General features: G+C 34.5%; 1 protein-coding gene across 2 annotated transcripts in view; it reads right to left on the minus strand.

The window, feature by feature from the left end:
• Positions 1-24,387, minus strand: part of LOC112425526 (T-box transcription factor TBX15-like) — a 581,798-nt gene that overhangs the window by 185,939 nt on the left and 371,472 nt on the right. For both annotated transcript variants that reach the window (XM_071094759.1, XM_071094760.1), the window contains one exon: positions 3,795-3,962. In XM_071094759.1, the coding sequence (XP_070950860.1) occupies positions 3,795-3,947 (153 nt within the window). In that variant the 5' untranslated portion in view covers positions 3,948-3,962. The remainder of the gene's footprint in view (positions 1-3,794; positions 3,963-24,387) is intronic.

A 24,387-nucleotide genomic window follows, 5' to 3' on the forward strand; every position in this document is an offset into this window, starting at 1 on the left:
TGGCATTTGCTTCTTTCTTCAAATACCATCAAGTTGAAAGTCACTTTAAGTATCAATCTGTTATTCCTATATTTACTTAGTTTTAGCTTTAAAATGTCTGGTGTATTTGATTGCATTTATGGGTTCATCATTTTATGTTATTTTCTTCATATTTTATTCTTTTTTCCTCTGTTCAGTCAGTTTTTGTCAAATTATATTTGACATATTACTAGAGACAAAAGGACATTTTAAATATATTAGTTATTTTATTTAAAATATTTTTTAAAAATAGTGATTATCGTGAAACCTTAAAAATAATAGCTGAAATAGAGAAAAAAAAATGAAACATTATTCAAGAAATTTATATTCATTAAATATATTTCTTGGCTTAAATCTAGAAGTGAGTTGCATAAAACCATGGAATTAGAAAAGTGATAAATGGATCTGTCAATTCCAGCTCTACACACCCAATACACTGAGTGTAAAAATTTAACTTTAATATATTTAAAAAATATTATTATATTTGATTCTCTTTCAAATATACGTCGGTCATTTTTCACAGTGTTTTGCTATTATTTGTGAGCTGCATTTTACATTTTCTTTCTTTAAACATGTATTTTTATTCTGCCTCTGATGATTCCAATATATGAGGTTACCATAAATCTGACTCTCCTCCAGCTTTTGTTTCTTCCAGGTTTCACTTTTTCTAACTTATTTTTCTTTAATTTTACTTTTTTTTCAGTTGTGCTATCAATCACTTTATTTTTAACAGTTATAATACTTTATGGTCCAGTTTGTTATGTCTTCCCCTGACAGAGGATATGCATTTGTTTCTAGTAGATAGCTCATGCCACTAATATCCAACAGCATTTTAAATTAAAATGTTGGTCAGGCATTTTTTTTTTCAGTACTCAGTTACTGTGAATTTGTGTTGCTGACTCCTTTGTAAGCAGCCTTTTAATTATAAATTATCAGGTGAGATTTTTCACTCCCTTATAGAAGTATGTAGAAAACAAAGATAAATTCTTATTTTTCATGGATAATTTTCTGGTATTGGGTAGTGAACTGGCCGCTGTGACACAACACAATTGTGAAAGCAGACAGATGTGAAAAAAATGTGAAAATGAACTTAATTGCTTTAAAGGCAATATATTGATTATATACTAGGACCTTTCTGTTTTTAATATCTTTCTGTAAAATTGCCCATATGTACATGATAAATGTTTCATTACTTAGAGATAAAGATACATGTTTAGATTGCAGAAATATGTTAAACTTTGACCTATATTGTCTATCCCTAACAACAAGGAACAAGATACTGGGAGATAGATACATGGTTATACTTATTGTTTCTTGAAATTCTTTTTCTTTCTTTCGTTCTTTCTTTCTTTCTTTCTTTTTTTTGAGACGGAGTCTGGCTCTGTCGCCCAGGCTGGAGTGCCGTGGCGCAATCTCGGCTCACTGCAAGCTCCGCCTCCTGGGTTCACGCCATTCTCCTGCCTCAGCCGCCTGAGTAACTGGGACTACAGGCGCCCACCACCACGTGCGGCTAATTTTTCTGTTTTTAGTAGAGACGGGGTTTCACCGTGTTAGCCAAGATGGTCTCGATTTCCTGACCTTGTGATCCGCCCTACTAGCCCTCCAAAGTGCTGGGATTACAGTCTTTAGCCATCGCTCCCGGCCTCTTAAAATTCTTTAAACAAAAATATGTGTGTATACATAAAGACACATCTATAACAAACATACATGAAAGATGCAGAAATATAGGTAAATTTGTTGTAGACAAAAGGAAAATGCTTGAGGAGATTTAAAAAATATTAAATTGACTTTAAATATGAAAATCCAGACAGAATAAAAATAGACCAAAAAGCTTATTAATCAACTTTTCTACTCTAGATTGTCATTTTGGTATATTGTTGTTTGCATTAATAAGACTATGATGTCCTTGAATCTCAATTGTGTCTAATGGAATAAAATGTGTCTATATGTAGGAGAAAAAAATGTATAAATAATAATAAAGTTATTTACTATGCATTGAACTTATAATAGAAGAATTGTTTGTATTTTTAATAGCTTTTTTATTCCCCAACTAGCAAAATATAACCATTCAATAATGTACAGACCTGTCGAGAAATTATAGAAATTTACTTCAAAGTAAAATTCCTGGACATCAAGGATAGAACAAGGCTCAGAGTGACTTGAAATCAAGTTTGTATAATGAGGGCTTTAATTATCAGCTGGTTGCTGCATAAGCTTCACGTGCTCACTCATTGATTTAGGGCCTCTCTTTCCTTGTTTGGTAAAAATAGATATTAATAAAGACTTGAAGAATATCACTAAATAATAAAATGCTACTACATTTTGTATGTAAAAAGGCATCAGTAACAAATAGACATCTTATAATTGCATGCCTGATAAGTTATAAAAAATAAACCAACTAATTTATTTGCTTCTGCATCTTCTGGAGAAAGGCTAGATAAAATACTTTGAACATGAACACACACATTATTTACCTTCACTAAGTATTAATGTCAGAGATTCAAGGAAATACAGAAATTTGTTATCTACTCTGAGTAATCAGTCTATGAATAACTATAGACATGTATTACTGTACGCCAGCAAGGTTTGCTATTTTTCAGATAAAAATCAATTAAAAATATATATAAATACATGCAATTTTATTTTTCAATTTTATTTTGCAGCATAAAGAATGAACTTTAATTCTAAAAACTTGACTCAGGTCTCTAAAGGTAAATCAGATGCTAAATATAGCATACTTTTTACCATGCATAATTTGTAAGCGTGTATAGAGAATGACCCAGCCATCTCATTACTGGGTATATACCCAAAGGATTATAAATCATGCTGCTATAAAGACACATGCACACGTATGTTTATTGCAGCACTATTCACAATAGCAAAGACTTGGAATCAACCCAAATGTCCATCAGTGACAGACTGGATTAAGAAAATGTGGCACATATACACCATGGAATACTATGCAGCCATAAAAAAAGGATGAGTTTGTGTCCTTTGTAGGGACATGGATGCAGCTGGAAACCATCATTCTCAGCAAACTATAGCAAGAACAGAAAACCAAACACCGCATGTTCTCAGTCATAGGTGGGAACTGAACAATAAGATCACTTGGACTGGGGAAGGGGAACATCATACACCGGGGCCTATCATGGGGAGCAGGGAGGTGGGGAGGGATTGCATTGGGAGTTATACCTGATGTAAATGACGAGTTGATGGGTGCTGACGAGTTGATGGGTGCAGCACGCCAACATGGCACAAGTATACATATGTAACAAACCTGCACGTTACGCACATGTACCCTAGAACTTAAAGTATAACAATAATAAAAAAAAAAAAAAAAAAAAGAAAGTGGAAGTGGAAGTGGTGGGTCTTAAATAGACCCACAACAGCTTGATGACTTTGATGTAGCCTGGTGGAAGGATACACAGAAAACTGTATATAAGAGAGAAGGCATGACTCAAACCTCAGTACTTGCAAAGGAATTCCAAACGATGAGGATTATTTGCCAGGATGTAGTAGAGATCATGAACACAGGTGCAAGTACAGAGAGACAAAAATAATTTAATAGGTTTGGTCTTCTCAGTCAAGATCTTGTCTCTGATCTAAACCTAGACTGTGTAAGCTGTTACTAGGCACTACCGTATTGTTATCACCAATGCCCTGTGTGTACTGAAAAACTCTTGTCTCTCATACTAACTCTTCAGTGCCATGCAGGACTAAGCATTTCTTGCCTTAAAAAGAGATGTAGCAGAAGACTCTCAAGTGCCATCTCTTACCTGCTGGTTCTGATAGGCCGTAACTGTGGTGAACACAGTCTCAGGAAAGTTGAACGTTTTCACTCCATCTCCAACAGGAACAGGCTGAGTGAGTGAAAGGTCGCTGCTGAAGTCTTTGCGAATCACATGAACTCGAGGCTGGTATTTGTGCATAGAGTGCAGAATGATCTGAAATAAAAGGGGGACTTTTACCAGGCTTGGCTTTAAGGAACCTACATTTTGCTCTCATGCAAAATACATCACTAAGTAGAAGCACTAGGAAAAGCACAGATTGGAGGTGAGATGTACAGAAAACTAGAAATCAGTATACTTGCCAGGAAGAACTAAGCGATTAAATAGCATTACATGGAACCAAATAGCAGGACATCCTTATCATGGATGGTAAAAGTAATATGTTTGCTTCAATTGGATAATGCCGAATGACTTCTCTAGTACCAATGGACAACATATCACTAAAAGGTCTCAGAACCTCTGCCATGTGACTAGTTATTCCCTCCAGCTTCAAATTTTCAGCATGTATTCATGCTGTCTTTAAATTCTACATCCTATTATTTGCATTCATTATTGAATATGTGAACATTATTTTATTATGTGAGAGTGAATGGTAGATATGGGTTTTCACTCTTTCAGACAATTGTTATTTCCTTGAAGATGGAAGCAATGGTTTTAACTTATTCAATCTTCCCATAGCACCCAGTATGGGTCCTGCCATTCAGTGAAAACTGAATATATGTTTCACTGCCAAAGATATATTAATAGCATCACATGCTCCAGTTATACCTGGAAAATCTTAAGATTTAGTCTTCCCTATAAAAAAAAAATTTCTTGACAAATTAGCTGAAACTGTCATTCACTTGTTTCTCTTGTTTTATGGCCTTTGGGTTATTCTACTGAATGTTGTGATTTCTTTTACCACTGATTAATTTGTTTTGTTTTTCTGTCTTGCTTCCTCGACTAGACTGTAAGCCTCTGGAGCACAAGGACTTTGTCTGGTAAACACAACTTGATGTATAACAGATGTTTGCTAAATGTTAGATTTGTAATAAATGGAATTTAACTGAAAAAAAAATAAAAATAAAAAATAAAAATAGAAACTGAACTTTCATCAAGTTTTTATGTTAAATGTTTCCCCCCAAAATATGAGAAAGAGCAGTTAATAGTTATGTTTAATGAAAAAATTATTAGAATGTCATCTCTTATTGGAATGTTTTGAGGTTTCTGAAAATTTATATTGTTACTAAAAATATATCATTCTTTTCACACCAATAATTTTAGGCTATATTAAATCAAGAATAAAATTAGAACTGATTATATATATCAGTATATATATATTAGTATATATATAATATATATCAGTATATATATACATCAGCATATATATATATATAAAAATATATATATAGCTATACTACCATGGAAGCACATTTTACTTATCAATAGTGAAGCATGTTTTACTTATGACAGTTGTTTTGAAAACCTAACATTATGTACAATTTAATATCTAGTTAAATTCCAATTTAAAAATGTATGACCATTATTTCTGTTCTAATCAAATTGTATGAAAGAAAACTTGACAATATGAATTTTATCTTGCAGTTATTTGACATAATTGTTAAATAAAACTCAGTATTATTCGATTATTCATAACAAAAAGTAATTATTAGCATAGGTAATTGTAGAATTCTATAAACACAGACAACATAATTTATATGAATAATACATATTGGCATCAAATGCAACTGATTTTTTATTTCTTTTCAGATAGTGACAATCAACAGAAACTGTAATATAATGTATATAAAGCCAAAATTTTAATGTATTTAAGAATTTGATAAACTTCCCAAATATCCAAAGTGTTTACCAAATAAGTATACAAAAGCAATGGTTATTTATGTAAACTACTATGAAAATAGAAATTGAGGGTTAAAAGATGTCAACAATTGAACCATCCCCACCCAAGGGACCAACCAAAATGCAAAAGAAAACTGTATTATGATACATCAGGTTGAATTAAATACCTCAAAATGCATTGCGGTCATAGAAATACTTTAAATAAGAAGTTCAAAAGATGACAATAGGAGACAAGTAAATAAGAATATGTCTAACAAGGTTTGATCAAATCTAGGAAAGAAATTGAGGAAAATACATATAGTCTTAGAAATTAAGCGTAAAATACAGGATACCTAAAGGAGAATGAAGTTGATAATCATGCAGAAAATGAATAAGAGAATGAATATGTGGGAGACTGGAATATGCTGCCACAAAATATGAAGGATTTTTGAGCTGATTAGAAGACAATTAAGACAACTAAGAAGCAGCAGATATAGAAAAGCTCTCTGCACTCCTTCAATTTGCCTAAAAGCTCAGCATAGATTTCAAAAACAAGATAACCTGTCCCACTTTCTACCAGGAAGAACAAATGTTAACCACTGAAGGCAAATTTAGACCCTAATTGGCCTGATGATGGTATCAGAGAAATTTACATTCACAATCTTTACTAATTAGCCTTTATCTGTCATTTATTCCCCTTTCCCCAAGTTACTGCCCGTAGAGATTCAAAGTCTTTTCCTTTGTTTTGTCACTTATCTAAAAATTTGCTGTTTTTTGTTTAAGAAGCTATATAAACTGTAATTCAAAGTCATGCTACTGTGAAGCACTGTGAGCAGGTAAGGCAAATATAGATCTGTAATCGGTGTCAACTCCAATCAAGACACTTGGTTTTGCTCCCCAGTGTAAGAGAGATAGATTTATTCAACTTGACATTAAGTGGCTACATGGTCTCTATCTGTGATGGTATTTTAGCAAGGACTTAGCTTTGTTCTCTACTGGAATATCATACTTTTGACAAAGGCAAAGTTACACAGGCTTTGGTGACACAGAGTGCATACTTTTACTCTGATGCTTAGATTTAATTGTTGGCACCATGGCTATTCTGCTATTTGTTTCATTAGTGTGACTGAGTGCAAGGTTTCTCTGAAACTCATTGATTTAATAAGTCAATCTATTAACTCACTTTTTAATTTTGTTTTGTTTTAGTTTAAAATGACAATTAAAAATTGTATATATTTATATGTACATTGTCCCCCCAGGTTTTTTAGTGCCTCCTACAGTAGATTCTGTTTATGGATATTTACATGAGACAGTTTCACACACACTGCATGTTCATTTGGGTCCATCTATACACCTCTACCCCAGATCTCTTTGTCTCTAATTTTCCTAATTCCATGCTTCTGGGCTGCTGACCAAATGTCATGGCACCCTATATATCCTTATGCCAGCCCAATATTCCCTCCACCAGTGTAGACATCCAATAGTACTGCTCAAGCTCTTTTAACTGGGATTTTTTTCTCTCATCACTATTAGAGGCCTCTCTGAATGAAGTGTTAGCATGGTAGCAGTAGATTTTTGGCTTGCACTATCTTATCTGATTGAACTATTTGTAAACTAACCTAAAGAATTTTCTCCTATGTCTGCTGGTCCTAGAGAACAATTCACAAGGCCATACATGTTAGGTAGGTGAATTATAGGCCAGGGCTATATTTAACACATGAGTTACACTCACTTGGTCATAATGTATCAACATATATATAGCTGGATCAGATTAGCTCACATACTATTGAAGATTTTCGCATAGATGTTTGTGAGAAATACTGGTCTGTAGAATTTTTTTTCTATCAAGTCTTTGCTTTTAATATTAGGGTAATGCCAGCCTCATAAAAAGAGCTTGAGAATGATATGTTATGTTTTATATTCTGAACATATTTTGTAGAACTATTACTATTTTTTCTTATACCTATAACAAAGCTGCACATGTACCACCTGAATCAAAAATAAAAGTTGAAATTATTCTAAATATTGGTAGAAGTTATCTGAATCTGGACTTTTCTTTGTTGTACAGGTTTTAAACCGTAAATTCAATTTTGTTATAGAATATAGGACAATTTGTATTTTTATCAAATAATTTGGCATTCTTAATTTATTAGAATAGAGTTGTTTTAATACCATACTCTTAGCTTTGGGGTTGTGTTAATATTCTCTCTTTCTTTCCAGATACTTGCGATTTGTTTCTTCTCTATTTATTAGTCACTTTTGTTGATTATTCAGAGAAACAGGTTTTGTTTCATTTGTTTTCTCTATTGTTCTTCAGTTGTCAATTTTATGATTTCTGTTTGTTATTCTTTCCTTTCTTATGCTTACTTTGACATTAATGTATTCCTCTTCTTAAAAATTTCCTTAAGTTGGAGGCTTAAACCATTGATTTGAAATCTTTATTCTTCTCTTGAATGAGTATATAATGGCATAAATATTCTCCTGAATACTGCTATATCTACATGCCAAAATTCAAAATTGTTAATATGTACTGTCATTTTTTAGTCAACTAAAACATTTTCTAATTTTTCTTATAGTTTTCACCTTTTTCATTAATTATTTAGAAATGTTTTGTTTAATTTCCAAATATTTGGGGTGTTTTTGTGCTAGTTTGTTTTTCTTTTTTTTCATATAATTCCATTATGCTATTGAAACATACATTGAGTAATCCCAATTATTTTAAAATTTTAAGGTTATATTTTCTGAATAAAGCGGAATATGATCAAACAGTGGATGTTCCATATGCACTTGAAGGAATATGTACTCTATGTTCCTAGGTTCTAGAAATGGGTTTTTTGGTTGTTGTTTTTGTTGTTGTTTTGTTTTGTTTTGTTTTAGATGGAGTTTCACTCTTGTTGCCCAGGCTGGAGTGCAATGACCCGATCTCGGCTCACTACAGCCTCCAACTCCTGGGTTCAAGCGATTCTCCTGCCTTAGCCTCCTGCGTAGCAAGGATTACAGGCACGCACCACCATGCCCGACTAATTTTATATTTTTTTTTCTTGTTTCTGATTATGTAAAGTTTTTATTAAACAGGCTTATCACACAAGTTTTCAAGTAGTCATAGAGTGAATGCAATTATGTATTTTTCTTGTTTACAATAGACATATTGTTGTGCCATTTACAGATTTTCTAAAGAACGATCTTTTCCAAAACTCTAATAATATAACACGAAAATTGTTATTGACCAATGTTCAAGGACCACAATTTGCTTTCAGTAAAATTTCAGTGCTCCCTTCATTTTAGCAATCTGGAAACTATATAAACTCTATGTTTAAATATTATTTGTTCATCATTTTGATGGCTGAATGTTTAATTGCTACTATTCCTTGATGCATATCATGTACAATTCCCAAATATCAAACTATAATAGTAAGTACCCCAGATATTTTAATCCCTGTTTACTGTAATTCTATACCAATTTCATTTCTTATATAAAAAAGTATAATATAAATAATGCCTAACACTGAAAATAAAAAACTCATCACTTTGAAAAAAAATTGGTAGACTTATTCTGTTACCTCGAATACCAAACTAAATCCAATGCATTGAAGTTATGATAAGAAATTAGAAGAGCAAGTGCTTTTCTAACAATCAGAACAGAATGGAATCTGAAATAAACCTGATTGTGAATAACCACCTAGCAGATTGTTAGAGATAGGATGATGCCTATATTGAGATAAAATGGACCTAGAGTTTTTATTAACCACGATATTTTATAATTGTAGTATTTCTCATTAAAAAGAAATCTATGGATTGGTGGACTTCCTGAAATTATTATAGGATAAATATTAATAATTAGTTCACAGCTATATTACAATGACAGAAAATACACTTACTAATCTAATTTTATATTTTTAGTAGAGACAGGGTTTCTCCATGTTGGTCAGGCTGGTCTTGAACTCCCGACCTCAGATGATCCACCTGCCTCGGTCTCCAAAAATGTTGGGATTACTGGCGTGAGCCATTGTGACCAGCCCTATGTATGTTAATTAGACCAAGTTGGTTGATAGTGATTTTCAGGTCTTCTATATCACAGCTTTTATGAAAGTGTGTTATTAACACACATCTAGGATTGTTATGGCTTCTTGGATACTTGATACTTTTGTTATTATCTATCATTACTTATCATTGGTAATATTTCCCTGCTGAAGTCTATTTAGTCTGATGTTAACATGACTATTCCCACTTTCTCTTGATTACTATTTGCCTAATAAATATTTTTCCATCCTTTTACATTTAACATGTGTTTATATTTGAAGTATGTGTGGTGTGTGTGTGTGACACACGTAGACACATATAGGTAGTTATAACTTTTTTATTTACTCTGATGATTTTGTGGTTTGATAGGTTTCTGCATATTTGTTGTAATTGTAGATATGATTAGATTATAATCTGCGGTCTTGCTATTTTATATTTGTTCTATCACTTCATTATTGGATTTTTATCCTTTTTTCTACCTTCCTATTAATTACTGTAACATTTCATTTTGTCTCCAATAATCATAATATTTATTATGTATTCTTCTTTTTAGTTGTTTTCTTAGTATTTACTTATTTTAATTCATCAGAGTCTAACTTTAAATAATAGTGTACCCCTTTATTTATAATTTAAGTAGTTGACAATATGCCTTTAACTCTTCCTTCATAACCTTTGTGCTATTCCTGTTATTTACAATTTAAGTAGTTGAAAGCATGCCCTCAACTCTTCCCTTATAACCTTTGTGGTATTCCGGTTATGTGCTTTAATTATACTTATGCTATAAATACACACTATAGCAATGACTAATTTGCTTTAGAGAGTTCATAATCTTTGCATGTAATTAAACTCAAGAAAAAAAAATCCAGTTACATCCTTATTCCATTTCTAGCATTCTTTAATTTTGTGTATATGAATACATATTTATGTCTCTTATCCAGTCTCTACTGCCTAAAGAAGTTTACTAACATTCTTAATTCTTAACAATCTTTAATTCTGCTGGCAAAAAATATTATGTTATTTTTTGTAAATAAAATGTATGGTGTAGTATTCATTGTTGTTCCTTTGTATGTAATGTGTTTTGTTTCTGTCATTGTCTTAAATATTTTTTTTTCTCTTGGATGGTGAGCAGTTTATGTACAATATGCCCAGATGTGCCTGGGTTTTTCATTTGTTTTGTTTACTTTTTTCAATTCTGTTTGTAATTACCTAATTGTATTGGTTTTGTGAGTTTCTGTTATTAAATTTATTCTTTATTAAATTTAGTATCTTTCTTCAAATATTTATTTGGTTCCATTCCTTTCTCTTGAGATTTCAGTAACATATATTAGGCTGTTTTGAGTTCATTGAAATCATCCTTTCCTCTTTCTGAAACAATTACTGTATTTCCATTTTTTTTTATCATTTTCATGTTTCTCCTGAAATTATCTATCTGATCTTGCATGTTATCCATTTTTTTCCCACTAGAGTCCTTAACATATAAATCATAGTTATTTTAAATTCTTATTGTGCAGTTGATATTTCTAAAAGGTCATCCCTAATTTCTTTTTATAGTTCTAAATATTGAGCAGGGTATGATATGTGCATAAAGAGAGATAAACTTAAAATGCATGCTCAAAATTACTGTTGATTATTAATGGTTTCCACAAAATTAAAATGGTGTATTAACATTGTAATCTTGAAGCAGTTAGGCACCAGTAAAATCACAATTAGTCCTAACACTCTGATTTATATAAAGCAAAAGAAAATTATACGTAGAATTAATGAGATGGCCACAGTGTATCCAGTTAATTTGATTTTAAGTTGACAGCAGCATTATTCATTAACTTTGGAAGAATATAATAAAACACACCAGAAGATAGAACTGGCCTAAAATTCATTTACATTATTCTTATCTTCTAGTTATAGAGTGTAGATAAGAAATTTAACTATAAAATATTAAAAATACAATTGATTTGATTATGAGCTTGATTTAATGAATTTTTCAGTAATGGATACACCATGTTTTACATTTGACAGTTTTTTACTTGATTGTGGAAAATAAATTACTCTCAATATTAGGATCTGGCTCTATCTAAAGGATACTATATACCTTCCACATAAGATACATGATCAATGACATTAGAAATTCATAGCACACTAATAACGTTCTGTTTTTGGATCATCTGGCAATGTTCAGAGAGCCTAATATGCCAGAGAAAGTCAAATATTTTATTCTAAGGTAGTATTTTGCAATTGAAAGTAAGTATTCTACTTATCATTTCTACTTTTGTGTATTTTTCTGGGATAAAGAAATACATTTTAGTATAATAATTAAATATTTGTTAAATATTTCTGGAAGATATGGCTGTAAAAACATATACTTCCTGGCCTTTATATTAAAGCAAATTACTTTTTAATTATTTTTAATTTCAATAGATTAAAATTTAACATAGACAGTAAAACACTGATACTGTCATTTCAAAATACTATTTGTTTGGTTATATGGAATATTCTTCCCTATTAAATCATACACCCTTCAGTCATGAAAAATTTTATTTCTACTCTTGATAGAGCCCCAAATATGAATAAGGATGTTGAATTTTCATACTCTTAATAGCTTAAATATGAACAAGGACGATTGAATAACACCTCAAACTTATGGTCTTGTCTTGACTCAAGAGATTTAGAACAATGTTAACATAATTAGTAAATATGAAAACTTGATCATCTTAGTATAAATTGTGTAACTATTCTTAGTTAAGGTTCATTAAGAATATAATACTTAAGACTCGAGAAAATTATACAGATGCTAAAAGATATGGTAACTGAGAAAGTACCAAAGAATAAAAATAATTAAATGATTCAAGGGCAAATATATGATGAATTCTTCCTGCTATCAAAATTTTTTGGCATTATTTTTTAATCCAAATCCTAATTGCTGGCCATTTCAGCATCTTCAATAATAACACCACTAGTTATAGCCTATACTTACTATCATTTTATTTGATAAGCATATCCTGCAACATGACCCCACATCCTTTGTCTCTGATCCAGTAATTTTTCTTTTAAAAATACTTTGTAGGTAAGAAGCAGAGGCTCAGAGGACAAGTAACTTGTTCAAGATTACCCAGTTGGGATCTAAACACAATACTTTTTCACAACATCATATTTTATTTTTAAATTAGAGTAGAAAATGGAAAAAGGCATGTCCTCTATCTTAAAGAAGTAAACTACTTCAACTCCATGTATACTTTATCACACTTTTTCCTTTTTTACAAGCCCACAATTTTAAAGAACTCTGACATTTTATTTGCCTTATTCCTCATATTCACTACCACAAAACACTGCTATTTCTTCCCTTGAAATAGCACTTCAGTGTGTCCTTTTCTATATATTTCTACCACACTAATTCATATCCCAATCTCAGAACAACATAATAGTCTCTCCTTGCCTCTAGCTTCAAACACGTATCCCTGTCAGCTAAATTATTCCAGATTATCACATTCATCAGAGGCCTCCCAGGATTAAATATCTACAAATCTTCAAGATTAATAATATAGTTTAGGCTTTCTTTATTATTATTATTATTATTATACTTTAAGTTCTAGGGTACATGTGCATAACGTGCAGGTTTGTTACATGTGTATACTTGTGTCATGTTGCTGTGCTGCACCCATCAACTCGTCAGCACCCATCAACTCGTCATTTACATCAGGTATAACTCTCAATGCAATCCCTCCCCCCTCCCCCCTCCCCATGATAGGCCCTGGTGTGTGATGTTCCCCTTCCCGAGTCCAAGTGATCTCATTGTTCAGTTCCCACCTATGAGTGAGAACATGCGGTGTTTGGTTTTCTGTTCTTGTGATAGTTTGCTAAGAATGATGGTTTCCAGCTGCATCCATGTCCCTACAAAGGACACAAACTCATCCTCCTTTATGGCTGCATAGTATTCCATGGTGTATATGTGCCACATTTTCTTAATCCAGTCTGTCACTGATGGACATTTGGGTTGATTCCAAGTCTTTGCTATTGTGAATAGTGCCGCAATAAACATACGTGTGCATGTGTCTTTATAGCAGCATGATTTATAATCCTTTGGGTATATACCCAGTAATGGGATGGCTGGGTCATATGGTACATCTAGTTCTAGATCCTTGAGGAATCGCCATACTGTTTTCCATAATGGTTGAACTAGTTTACAATCCCACCAACAGTGTAAAAGTGTTCCTATTTCTCCACATCCTTTCCAGCACCTGTTGTTTCCTGACTTTTTAATGATCGCCATTCTAACTGGTGTGAGATGGTATCTCATTGTGGTTTTGATTTGCATTTCTCTGATGGCCAGTGATGATGAGCATTTTTTCATGTGTCTGTTGGCTGTATGAATGTCTCCTTAAGCTGATAAGCAACTTCAGCAAAGTCTCAGGATACAAAATTAATGTGCAAAAATCACAAGCATTCTTATACACCAGTAACAGACAAACAGAGAGCCAAATCATGAATGAACTTCCATTCACAATTGCTTCAAAGAGAATAAAATACCTAGGAATCCAACTGACAAGGGATGTAAAGGACCTCTTCAAGGAGAACTACAAACCACTGCGCAGTGAAATAAAAGAGGACACAAACAAATGGAAGAACATACCATGCTCATGGATAGGAAGAATCAATATTGTGAAAATGGCCATACTGCCCAAGGTTATTTATATATTCAATGCCATCCCTATCAAGCTACCAATGAGTTTCTTCACAGAATTGGAAAAAAACTACTTTAAAGTTCATATGGAACCAAAAAAGAGCCCGCATCTCCAAGACAATCCTAAGTCAAAAGAACAATGCTGGAGGCATCACGCTACCTGACTTCAAACTATGCTACAAGGCTACAATAACCAAAACAGCATGGTACTGGTACCAAAACAGAGATATAGACCAGTGGAACAGAACAGAGTCCTCAGAAATAATACCACACATCTACAGCCATCTGATCTTTGACAAACCTGAGAGAAACAAGAAATGGGGAAAGGATTCCCTATTTAATAAATGGTGCTGGGAAAATTGGCTAGCCATAAGTAGAAAGCTGAAACTGGATCCTTTCCTTACTCCTTATACGAAAATTAATTCAAGATGGATTAGAGACTTAAATGTTAGACCTAATACCATAAAAATCCTAGAGGAAAACCTAGGTAGTACCATTCAGGACATAGGCATGGGCAAAGACTTCATGTCTAAAACACCAAAAGCAACGGCAGCAAAAGCCAAAATTGACAAATGGGATCTAATTAAACTAAAAAGCTTCTGCACAGCAAAATAAACTACCATTAGAGTGAACAGGCAACCTACAGAATGGGAGAAAATTTTTGCAATCTACTCATCTGACAAAGAGCTAATATCCAGAACCTACCAAGAACTCAAACAAATTTACAAGAAAAAAACAAACAACCCCATCAAAAAGTGGACAAAGGATATGAACAGACATTTCTTAAAAGAAGACATATAGTTTAGGCTTTCATCATTGTGTTTCACAAACGAACCAATGAAATTATTCTCAAGATACCCCATTTTAGTCTCTTTTTATATTACTATCTACACAGTTTCCAGAGTAATCTTATTGAAAGGCAAATTTGAACATATTTTCCTGGCACCGAATACTCAGTGATTTCTAAAGATGTAAGGTTAAATCCAGACTCCTCTACATAGGAAGTATGCACTGATGTCCTGTTGGCCCTATCACAATTGCCCTGCACCAAGACTTATTAACCGACTTGTCTGCATTTTCTCATGATCTCTTTACTTGGAATCTTTTATATAACACTTTTCTCCTGTGTACTTACACTTTCTTCCCCATCTCCTTTACATTATTACACATCTCATTTTTCAGGGCCCAGCTCAAAAGATACCTACTAAATGAGTACTTTCCCACACTATCTTTATATCCCAGACTGGATAGAACACTGTTTTGAAATATTGAGGTACAATTAACATATAATTAATTATTTTAATATGTACGATTAGTGACATTTCCTACTTTCACGATGCTATGCAGCCATCACCTGTATCAACGTCCAGAATAATTATTTCATCATCCCCCAGAAAACCTCATATGTTAAGCTCATGCATTTAATATCATATCTAAGAATCCATTGCCAAATCCAAGATTACAAAGATTTACCCTTATGTTTTCTTCTAAGTTTCAGTTTTGGCTGTTGTATTTACATCTTTAATTTATTTTGTGTTAATTTGGATACATGAGGTAAGATCTTAGATACAGATATCTCATTACACCAGGAGCATTTGTTGAAGAGACTATTCTTTACCTGTGTAATGGTTTTGGCACCTTTATTGAATTGGCCAGAGATGAATGGTTTTACTTCTGGACTCTCAACTCTATTCCACTGGTTTGTATGTCTATTCTTATGCTAGTAATATACTTGTTTGATCATTGTAGCTTTGTCATAAATTTTGAAATATGGAGCTGTGCATCGTTTCCCTGCTCTTTTTTTTTTTTTTTTTTTTTTTTTACCAGGCAGATTTGTTGAAAGGACTTACTATCATTCCATATGAATTTGGCATTCAGCTTTTCCATTTTCACAAAAACAGTCTGTTGAAATTTTAATAGGGATTATATTGAATTTGTAGACCACTCTGGGTAGTATTACCAATATTAAATTTTCCAGTACATGAACACAAATTGTTCTCAATTTATTTAGATCTTCTTAATTTCCTTAATCAATATTTTCAAGTTAATAGTGTACAGGTGTTCCATCAGCCTGGTTAAATTTAACCCTGGGTATTTTGTTTTTTAGATGCTATTGTAAATGGGCTTGTTTTATTAAATTGCTTTGGGATTTTCTATTGCTAGTGTACTGATATACAACTGATTTTTGTATGTTGACTATGTTTGCTGTACTTTGTGAAAAGTCTATTGGCTCTAGTAGTTTTTCTGTGGATTCTTGAGGTTTTTCAATATATGAGAAAATATCATCTGCAGAAGGTTTACTTTCTCCTGTTTAAAATGGATGCCTCATGTCTTTTTTCTCTCTTAACTTCTTTGACTAGAAGAGCACCATCAGTACGATGATGTACAGAAGTGGCAAACATGAGCATCCTTATTTTTTTCTGATCCTCGGAAGGCTGTCTTCCAACATTGAGTAATCCTAAATGCAGGCTTTCCATAAATGTCCTTCAGCAGGTTGCTGGAGTTCCTTCCGATTACTAGTTTGAATTTATTTTTGCAAATGCATGTTGATTTTTGTCAAATTATATTTTCTGCAATAATTGGAATGATCATGTGGGTTTTTTCTTCATTCTATAAATGTGGTGTGTTATAAGTATTGATTTTTGTATGTTGAACCACCCTTACTTTCCAAGTATAAATCCAACTTGGTCATGATATGTAATCCTTTTAAAATGCAACTGGATTGGTTTGTTACTATATTGTTGAGAATTGTCATATCTGTACGTATCACTGATATTTGTCTGTAGTTTTCTTGTGGTGCCTTTGGCATTAATTATAGTTTTATTCTACTATTGTCAGAGAAGATACTTTATATGATTTCTACCTTCTTAAATTTACTGAGAATTATTTGTAGCATAATATATGACCTATCCTGGAGAATATTGCAGAATCCAACTATTATTAGAGAAAAGTCTATTTTTCCTTTTTAGTCTGCCAATTATACTTTATATGTCTACTGGCTCTCTTATTTTGTGTATATATACTTGTAACTTTTCTGTCTTCATGAAGAATTGACACATTTATCAACATGTAATATTACTCTTTGCCTCACATAACAGTTTTTGACTTAAAATCTCTTTTGTCTGATATTAGTATGCCCACCGAATTTTGGTTGCTACCTGCATGGAATGTCTTTCTCCATCTGTTCATTCTCAACATAATAGTGACTTTGGATTTGAGCCAGTCTTCTATAGACAAAATATAATTGGATCATTTTAAAAATCCATTGTGCAGGCGTTTGACTTTTAATAGGATAGTTTAATTTCTTTAAAAAAAAAGAACTTCTGCATCACAAAATAAGCTATTGAGAGATTGAGGGGACAGTCAACAGAATGCGAGAAAATTTTTGTGAACTAGGCATCTGTGATGGTTAATCCTGAGTGCCAGCTTGATTTGATTGAAAGATGCAAAGTATTGTTCTTGGGTGTGTCTGTGAGGTTGTTGCCAAACGAGATTAACATTTGGATCAGTGGACTGGGGGAGGCAGACTCCCCCACACTCCAATTGGGCACCATCTAATCAGCTGCCAAAATGGCCAGAATAAAAAGCAGGCAGAGGAACGTGGAGAGATTAGACTGGCTTAGCCTCACTGCCTACATCTTTCTCCCATGCTGGATGCTTCCTGTCCCCGAACATTGGACTTCAGGTTCTTCAGCTTTGGGAATTGGGCTGGCTTCCTTGCTTCTCACCCTGTAGGCTGCCTATTGTGGGACCTTGTGATTGTGTAAGTTAATGCTTCTTAATAATCTTCCCTTTACACTTTATATATATGTCTATCCTATTATTTCTGTCCATCTAGATAACCCTAACACAGATTTTGGTACCAGCAGTGTTTCCAGAGGAACAGAATATTAAGGATAGAGTTCTTTCATTGGTTTTTATGTTTCTGGAGGTGGCTCTTATCTCAGTTACTTTTCTATCCAAAAAATTAGATTATGGTAGCATTATTCCAGAAAAACAGCTCTCATTATTCAAAATAAAATATCATGTTTTTAAGCTTTAAATTAGCTATTTGACCATTTCTTCCCTGCATTCATTCTCTCTCTTTCTTAGATTTTAACAAAAGTGAGCACTCCTGGTTGTTCCCTGATTCTATCCTCTCCTCATTATCCTTTTCTGGTTCATCTTAATACTCGATTTTGTTATAGATGGTGATGCACCTCATAGCTTGGCCTTGGGTTCTCTATTTTCACACCCTCTCTCTGGGTGATACTATTAATTTTTGTAGTTTAGGTTAGTATTTATATAAATATGCTTGCCACACCTAATCTTACATCCCTTGAGATCCATGTTCCCGATATTCAACAGCTACTTTATATTTCCAAGTAGATGTCTCAAAGATAATTGAGAATCAACATGTTTAAGTTTTAACCGACCACTTCAATCTCAGTATCCTTTCAGGTGTTATATTTAAATATATATTTCCCATATCCAATCAGTTGTATAAAGAAGATATTGTGACATCATTTTCGAATTTTTTTCACAAATTGTGCAAGTACAAAGACACACATATATACCATCAATCAGTAGGTCCGAAGTATCTTCAATTCCCTCATTTTTTCACAGTTGCCTCCTCCCTTGTGTTACCACTACCTCTCCCTGTATCACTGAGATTGTCAATATATAAGGCTCCTCACATGCACGCTGATGTCCTGGACATGCACACTGATGTCCTTCCAGTCTGTTCTCCACGAAAGGGCTTAAGTGCTGTTTTTAAAATGTATCCCGATTATGTCATTCATCTAGCTTAAATTCTTAATACTTTTTATTACTCTTAGGATAAGGAATGATACATATGACATGACTTATGTGACCATATGCAATATAATCAGATGTAGTTGTTCGTTGTGTACATTCTCATGTATATCTGGAGAAGTAGCTCTAGGTAAGAATTAGAAAATGTTATTGAGCATTCCTTGACCTCATTTGTTTTATAAAATAAAACATTGTGTTATTTTATTATTTGTATGTTATTTTGCAATATTTTCCCTATGACACTGGAGTTATTATGAGGCTTAAATATAATAGATGCAAAGTACTTAATGCAGTTAGTACACATAGCACTTTGCACACTGGGAATGCATGAATTTAACTGCAATATAACTGCACTCACACAACAGACAGAGAGCAATTCATGCCATTGTCTTTAATGAGCGTATGTCTCAGAGTAAACATCTGATGAGAAATGCAAATCACTTTTTCTTTCTGCTAATATCAGTTCTAGTATCTCTCATAATGTGAGTGCTTCTGGATAATATATGTGTACATATAATAGTGATTGTGCAAGTCTTCAATGTTTCAAACCCTAATAGCACCAATTGAAAGCTATTATGCTTTAGGCAAATTAATTGGCTTATATGGACCTTAACTTCCTCATCTCTAAAATAAGAATAAACATAATAGTACCTAATGCACTAAGCTATGGTGAATAATAAATGAGTAAATATATATGAAGATCTTAAACTTTAGTACATAATAAGCACTGATATCTATTACCATCATTATTGTTGTCATATTACTATACAGAGTTATTAACACAGAATCACATAGATTAATTGAATGATTAAAAGATGTTAAAAGAATAATATTAATCGGACTTCATTTTTGGCAAACATGCCAAAGATAAAAAACAGTCCATGTGTAAGATGGATGTCAAAACAGTAAAAGCATTGTCATTATTGTCGTCATGATAATTATATCCTAGACTAAAGAAGCATTTTAAGTGTATTTCGAAGTACTATGTCAACTAAATGGATGTACATGCCTACTGAGAGGTGAAAAATAACACATAAGCATATTGACCTACATATTGCTTAAGGTTGATGAAATAAAATATTTAATTTTTCTGGGCTAGAAGTGAGCCTAGATAATTCTATAAAAGACATAATATGCAATGACAAATGTAAAACAATTTTCAAATAGTGCCCAATATTGTGATCTAAGTCTTTCTTATTGTACTTTATGAAGTCATATTACCAGAATGATATTTCTTATCTTTTTTTCTTAGAAATTCATCAATATCTTTAGCTAAGTGTCAGTAACAAGTGTCTCCTCTTATTCATCTTAATAGAACTCGTAACATTAACTATGCCTGAAACTTAAGAAACAGAGTGTAGGAGCGGAGCAAGATGGCCGAATAGGAACAGCTCCAGTCTCCAACTCCCAGCGCGAGCGACACAGAAGACCGGTGATTTCTGCATTTTCAACTGAGGTACTGGGTTCATCTCACTGGGGAGTGCCGGACGATTGGTGCTGGTCAGCTGCTGCAGCCCGACCAGCGAGAGCTGAAGCAGGGCGAGGCATTGCCTCACCTGGGAAGCGCAAGGGGGAAGGGAATCCCTTTTCCTAGCCAGGGGAACTGAGACACACAACACCTGGAAAATCAGGTAACTCCCACCCCAATACTGCGCTTTAAGCAAACAGGCACACCAGGAGATCATATCCCACACCTGGCCGGGAGGGTCCCACACCCACGGAGCCTCCCTCATTGCTAGCACAGCAGTCTGTGATCTACCGGCAAGGCAGCAGCGAGGCTGGGGGAGGGGTGCCCGCCATTGTTGAGGCTTAAGTAGGTAAACAAAGCTGCTGGGAAGCTCGAACTGGGTGGAGCTCACAGCAGCTCAAGGAAACCTGCCTGTCTCTGTAGACTCCACCTCTGGGGACAGGGCAATAACAAACACAGCCGAAACCTCTGCAGACGCAAACGACTCTGTCTGACAGCTTTGAAGAGAGCAGTGGATCTCCCAACACGGAGGTTGAGATCTGAGAAGGGACAGACTCCCTGCTCAAGTGGGTCCCTGACCCCTGAGTAGCCTAACTGGGAGACATCCCCCACTAGGGGCAGTCTGACACCCCACACCTCACAGGGTGGAGTACACCCCTGAGAGGAAGCTTCCAAAGCAAGAATCAGACAGGTACACTCGCTGTTCAGAAATATTCTATCTTCTGCAGCCTCTGCTGCTGATACCCAGGCAAACAGGGTCTGGAGTGGACCTCAAGCAATCTCCAACAGACCTACAGCTCGGGGTCCTGACTGTTAGAAGGAAAACTATCAAACAGGAAGGACACCTACACCAAAACCCCATCAGTACATCACCATCATCAAAGACCAGAGGCAGATAAAACCACAAAGATGGGGAAAAAGCAGGGCAGAAAAGCTGGAAATTCAAAAAATAAGAGCGCATCTCCCCCGGCAAAGGAGCGCAGATCATCGCCAGCAACGGATCAAAGCTGGACGGAGAATGACTTTGACGAGATGAGAGAAGAAGGCTTCAGTCCATCAAATTTCTCAGAGCTAAAGGAGGAATTACGTACCCAGCGCAAAGAAACTAAAAATCTTGAAAAAAAAGTGGAAGAATTGATGGCTAGAGTAATTAATGCAGAGAAGGTCCTAAACGAAATGAAAGAGATGAAAACCATGACACGAGAAATACGTGACAAATGCACAAGCTTCAGTAACCGACTCGATCAACTGGAAGAAAGAGTATCTGCGATTGAGGATCAAATGAATGAAATGAAGCGAGAAGAGAAACCAAAAGAAAAAAGAAGAAAAAGAAATGAACAAAGCCTGCAAGAAGTATGGGATTATGTAAAAAGACCAAATCTACGTCTGATTGGGGTGCCTGAAAGTGAGGGGGAAAATGGAACCAAGTTGGAAAACACTCTTCAGGATATCATCCAGGAGAACTTCCCCAACCTAGTAGGGCAGGCCAACATTCAAATCCAGGAAATACAGAGAACGCCACAAAGATACTCCTCGAGAAGAGCAACTCCAAGACACATAATTGCCAGATTCACCAAAGTTGAAATGAAGGAAAAAATCTTAAGGGCAGCCAGAGAGAAAGGTCGGGTTACCCACAAAGGGAAGCCCATCAGACTAACAGCAGATCTCTCGGCAGAAACTCTCCAAGCCAGAAGAGAGTGGGGGCCAATATTCAACATTCTTAAAGAAAAGAATTTTCAACCCAGAATTTCATATCCAGCCAAACTAAGTTTCATAAGTGAAGGAGAAATAAAATCCTTTACAGATAAGCAAATGTTTAGAGATTTCGTCACCACTAGGCCTGCCTTACAAGAGACCCTGAAGGAAGCACTAAACATGGAAAGGAACAATCAGTACCAGCCATTGCAAAAACATGCCAAAATGTAAAGACCATCGAGGCTAGGAAGAAACTGCATCAACTAACGAGCAAAATAACCAGTTAATATCATAATGGCAGGATCAAGTTCACACATAACAATCTTAACCTTAAATGTAAATGGACTAAATGCTCCAATTAAAAGACACAGACTGGCAAACTGGATAAAGAGTCAAGACCCATCAGTCTGCTGTATTCAGGAGACCCATCTCACACGCAGAGACATACATAGGCTCAAAATAAAGGGATGGAGGAAGATTTACCAAGCAAATGGAGAACAAAAAAAAGCGGGGGTTGCAATACTAGTCTCTGATAAAACAGACTTTAAACCATCAAAGATCAAAAGAGACAAAGAAGGCCATTACATAATGGTAAAGGGATCAATTCAACAGGAAGAGCTAACTATCCTAAATATATATGCACCCAATACAGGAGCACCCAGATTCATAAAGCAAGACCTTAGAGACTTACAAAGAGACTTAGACTCCCATACAATAATAATGGGAGACTTCAACACTCCACTGTCAACATTAGACAGATCAACGAGACAGAAAGTTAACAAGGATATCCAGGAATTGAACTCATCTCTGCAGCAAGCAGACCTAATAGACATCTATAGAACTCTCCACCCCAAATCAACAGAATATACATTCTTCTCAGCACCACATCGTACTTACTCCAAAATCGACCACGTAATTGGAAGTAAAGCACTCCTCAGCAAATGTACAAGAACAGAAATTATAACAAACTGTCTCTCAGACCACAGTGCAATCAAACTAGAACTCAGGACTAAGAAACTCAATCAAAACGGCTCAACTACATGGAAACTGAACAACCTGCTCCTGAATGACTACTGGGTACATAACGAAATGAAGGCAGAAATAAAGATGTTCTTTGAAACCAATGAGAACAAAGATACAACATACCAGAATCTCTGGGACACATTTAAAGCAGTGTGTAGAGGGAAATTTATAGCACTAAATGCCCACAAGAGAAAGCAGGAAAGATCTAAAATTGACACTCTAACATCACAATTAAAAGAACTAGAGAAGCAAGAGCAAACACATTCGAAAGCTAGCAGAAGGCAAGAAATAACTAAGATCAGAGCAGAACTGAAGGAGATAGAGACACAAAAAACCCTCCAAAAAATCAATGAATCCAGGAGTTGGTTTTTTGAAAAGATCAACAAAATTGACAGACCACTAGCCAGACTAATAAAGAAGAAAAGAGAGAAGAATCAAATCGACGCAATTAAAAATGATAAAGGGGATATCACCACCGACCCCACAGAAATACAAACTACCATCAGAGAATACTATAAACACCTCTACGCAAACAAACTGGAAAATCTAGAAGAAATGGATAATTTCCTGGACACTTACACTCTTCCAAGACTAAACCAGGAAGAAGTTGAATCCCTGAATAGACCAATAGCAGGCTCTGAAATTGAGGCAATAATTAACAGCCTACCAACCAAAAAAAGTCCAGGACCAGATGGATTCACAGCCGAATTCTACCAGAGGTACAAGGAGGAGTTGGTACCATTCCTTCTGAAACTATTCCAATCAATAGAAAAAGAGGGAATCCTCCCTAACTCATTTTATGAGGCCAACATCATCCTGATACCAAAGCCTGGCAGAATCACAACGAAAAAAGAGAATTTTAGACCAATATCCCTGATGAACATCGATGCAAAAATCCTCAATAAAATACTGGCAAACCGGATTCAGCAACACATCAAAAAGCTTATCCACCATGATCAAGTGGGCTTCATCCCTGGGATGCAAGGCTGGTTCAACATTCGCAAATCAATAAGCATAATCCAGCATATAAACAGAACCAAAGACAAGAACCACATGATTATCTCAATAGATGCAGAAAAGGCTTTTGA

Source organism: Macaca nemestrina, chromosome 4 (genome assembly GCF_043159975.1).
Source record: "Macaca nemestrina isolate mMacNem1 chromosome 4, mMacNem.hap1, whole genome shotgun sequence".
NCBI lineage: Eukaryota > Metazoa > Chordata > Mammalia > Primates > Cercopithecidae > Macaca > Macaca nemestrina.